Source organism: Cynocephalus volans, chromosome 4, assembly GCF_027409185.1.
Source record: "Cynocephalus volans isolate mCynVol1 chromosome 4, mCynVol1.pri, whole genome shotgun sequence".
NCBI lineage: Eukaryota > Metazoa > Chordata > Mammalia > Dermoptera > Cynocephalidae > Cynocephalus > Cynocephalus volans.
This window is the reverse complement of record NC_084463.1, coordinates 161,716,337-161,719,926: the sequence shown is the minus strand read 5'-3', so window position 1 is coordinate 161,719,926 and position 3,590 is coordinate 161,716,337. Positions and strand designations below refer to the sequence as shown.

General features: G+C 53.7%; 1 protein-coding gene across 2 annotated transcripts; it reads left to right on the top strand.

Moving 5' to 3' along the window:
- Positions 1–232: 232 nt before the first annotated feature.
- On the top strand, positions 233–3,375 carry MRPL11 (mitochondrial ribosomal protein L11). Of its 2 annotated transcripts, none has more exons than XM_063095431.1 (5): positions 233–359; positions 710–805; positions 1,228–1,321; positions 1,408–1,567; positions 3,072–3,375. In XM_063095431.1, the coding sequence occupies exons 1-5, from the start codon at positions 315–317 to the stop codon at positions 3,175–3,177; spliced, it is 501 nt and encodes a 166-aa protein (XP_062951501.1). In that variant the 5' UTR covers positions 233–314; the 3' UTR covers positions 3,178–3,375. The 2 variants fall into 2 exon arrangements, with proteins under 2 accessions (XP_062951501.1, XP_062951500.1); XM_063095430.1 differs by having other exon boundaries at positions 233–437.
- The last annotated feature ends 215 nt before the right edge of the window (positions 3,376–3,590 follow it).

Below are 3,590 nucleotides of genomic sequence, written 5' to 3'. Positions count from 1 at the left end.
ACACCAAGGTCCCATTCTCCTGTTTAGCTGTCTGAGGTCCTGCCTGTGCGCGCTCCCGGAGGAATATGTGTACTGAGGCCGTTCGGGTCTTCCCTTAACTGCAGAAAGCAAGTTAAAAGTTTTTTTTCTTCTTTCTCTCAGCCTCCTCGTCTTACTACTTGGCGAGCGGTACGATTGAAACAAGTTGGCTATTTGTTGGCTTCCCCTGCCCTAGCCTGACGGGAGGCCCCTCGACCTCTGGCCCAAGATGGCGGCTCCCGGAGCGTCGCTCCTGCTGTTGTCCTGAGGTGAACGAAGGCCGGGAGCCCCGCATCATGTCGAAGTTCAGCCGGACCACTCGGGCCCTCAGGAAGCCCGAGGTCGGCGGCGTGATCCGGACCATCGTGCGGGCAGGCCAGGCCATGTCCGGGCCCCCACTAGGCCCCCTGCTGGGTCAGGTGCGGCCGCGGCTGGAACCCGGCGTGACAGCGCCTGCGGGTGGGAAGGTCGTGAGCGGGCGGAGGGGCGGGCTCCGGAGCCGGGGAGGCGTCGGTTCGAAGCTCGGCTGTGCTCGGGTCCCTTCCTCAGCCCGTTCTCGGTAGGCTGAGGGTCGGTGGCACCCAGCGGCCGAGTTGCCTGGCACACGGAGGGGCAGCTGAACCCGGGCGGGGAGACGAAGCAGCAGCGGCGGCGCCTCCTCCCGACACTGACCCCTACGCTTGCCTCGCAGCGAGGCGTTTCCATCAACCAGTTCTGCAAGGAGTTCAACGAGAGGACGAAGGACATCAAAGAAGGCATCCCTCTGCCGACCAAGATTTTCGTGAAGGTGCGGAGTCCGGACTCTGATCCCCGGGTTCCTTCGCATCCCCCCCATTCTCGCTTGGCCCTGGGACTGGTCACCTGGGGCTGCGCCCGTGCTCTTGACATGGCGCAAGTCTCTTGCTTTGCTGGGCTTCTCCTTCCCCGTTTACACAGTGAAGACGAGGCCGGATCCTTTCCGAGCCCACCCCGTCCTGCCATGTGGCAGTTCCTCCCTTTGCCACCATCTCACTTGGGCTTCCAGAGCAGAGCTGGGCCTGGAGTAAAGGTGACGGGAATGTTTGCTGCAGATTTAGTTTTCCTTGTGGTTTTGTGGTCTGTTAGAGGGACACCATAGGAAGGTGAGTCTAGGGAAGCGGGGACAGGACGTTAGAAGTTCCTTGAGCTGGGGCGGCAGGAAGAGATATTCTGTGTCTCTTTTCTTTTCAGCCTGACAGGACGTTTGAAATCAAGATCGGACAACCCACTGTTTCCTACTTCCTCAAGGCAGCTGCTGGGATCGAGAAGGGGGCCCGGCAGACAGGTGAGGGTCAGGGTGGGCACCTGAGATTCTGGGGGCTCTGGAAGGCAGCGGTAGCACCCAAAGAGCTTCTTGTTCCTCTCCCCCAGGGAAGGAGGTGGCCGGCCTGGTGACCTTGAAGCACGTGTATGAGATCGCCTGCGTCAAAGCTCAGGATGAAGCCTTCACTCTGCAGGATGTACCCCTGTCCTCTGTTGTCCGCTCCATCATAGGCTCTGCCCGTTCCCTGGGCATTCGTGTGGTGAAGGAGTGAGTGTCCTGGGAGGTGAAGTGTGAGAAGGCCCAGAAAGCTCTTGACTCTGGGGTAAAGCTGAGAGGACCCATTATAGAGGGAGAGTCAGCTTTTGAGTCAAAGGATCTTAGATTCTTAGGGATGGGGTAGGGGTGGGAGGTCTCATTCATTCATTTGGAATACAGGTTTTTGTTTTTTGGCTTTTTTTTTTTTGGTGGTTGGCTGGTAAGGGGATCTGAACCCTTGACCTTAGTGTTATAACACCACACTCTAGCCAAGTGAGCTAACTGGCCAGCCTGGAATATGCTTATTAAGCAGCTATCACGTATGAGACATTGTTCTGGACATCGGATACATCCAGGAATGAGGCAGTCGTGCCCGCTCTGGAGGAGCTCACAGTCCAGAGGTGGAGGCAGATTCATAAATGGAGCATTAGACTTTGTGATGGTCGGTGTTGATAAAAGAACTATGGGTATCTTGAGAGCAGAGAGGAAGGAGGGCTCCTGATTTTGCTTGGTGTGTCAGTGAGAGCTTTATGGGGGAGGTTACATCTAGCAGAAATCTGGAAAAGGAGGTCAAGGACTGGGGACAAATGTTCCAAGAAGTAGAAAGATCCCTGTGAAGACTGGAAGATGAGAAAGTGAAGCCAAGAAGTTCAGTATGGTCTGGGTAGATAGTTCTAGAGGCAGAGTGGGAAGTGGTATGAGGAAGGGAGCAGTCAGGAAGAACCTTTTGAGCTGTCTCAAGTTCGGAGTTGATGCCAAGGTCAACAAAGGCCCCCCAAATGGGGCTTGAGATGACCTCAGGCATTGTTCCTTGAGATAGGAGGTTGGGTGGGAGGTCGTCTGGCCCAGACAACAGGAGGAACAAGGACAGCACTGAGCCCTCTACTGCTTTCTTGCTGCTTGTGTCACATCCCACACCAGGGCTGACAGTTGGTTGTTTCCCAGGAGGAGTGGGTTTAAGCATGGAGCAGAGATGGACTTGACTCTTCCCAAATCTTTGCTTTTTTTTTTTAAAGGATGACTGGTAAGGGGATCTTAACCCTTGACTTGGTGTTGTCAGCACCACGCTCACCCAAGTGAGCTAACTTAGTGTTGTCAGCACCACGTTCTCCCAAGTGAGCCATGGGCCAGCCCTCCAAATCTTCACTTTTACTGGGAACACAGAGATGAGTAAATCTGATCCCTGCTCTAGGGGAGGCACATGTGCATAGCTCCATGACTTCATTGTACAAATTGTTTTGGGCATAGAGGAAGGGGCAGTTAATCTGGACTGGGGTATAGCTGAGGCCTCAAAGGATGAGGAGGGTTTTAATAGGGAGTAAAATGCAGAGGCTGGTGGGGATTGTGGGGTGGCATTCCTGGCAGAGGAAACAGATGAGGAAAGGTATGGAGGCTGGAAAGTCAAGGAAAAGAAAAGGAGCTAGGCAAGCTGGGCTCTGAGACAGTGACACGGGCCGTTGTAAGCTCCCACCAGTGACCAGCCACTCACCAACTGTCTGTCTTTCTTCACTTGCAGCCTCAGTTCAGAAGAGCTGGCAGCTTTCCAGAGGGAGAGAGCCGAGTTCTTGGCTGCTCAGAAAGAGGCAGATTTGGCAGCCCAGGCAGAAGCTGCTAAGAAGTGACCCCTGCCCCCCACACTCTTAAGATTTCAGATTTTGAAGGAAGAATCTGGGAAAGGGACCAGTTGGAGATACTGTGCCAAAGGGGAGGAAGGGAGGTTATATCAACCTGATTAATATTTTCCTGACTTTAAATTATATATTTTTACACATATGGCTGTACCAAGGGATCAAGCCTGAATAAACATCTTTTGTCACCTACTCACAACTTCTGTCTTCAGACCCCAGGGAAGGAGGACCTGTACTGATAGTAGCCTCCTAGGACAGATATTCATACCCTAGGAAGCAGGGGTCTTCATGCTGCATCTTAGAGCTATAAACTGAGGCTCAGCCAAGCAAAGTAACTTGCCCAGGTTCTGAACTGGTGCCACAGGTAGGAGTAGAACTCAGGTCTTCTGATTCAAAATCCTGTGTTC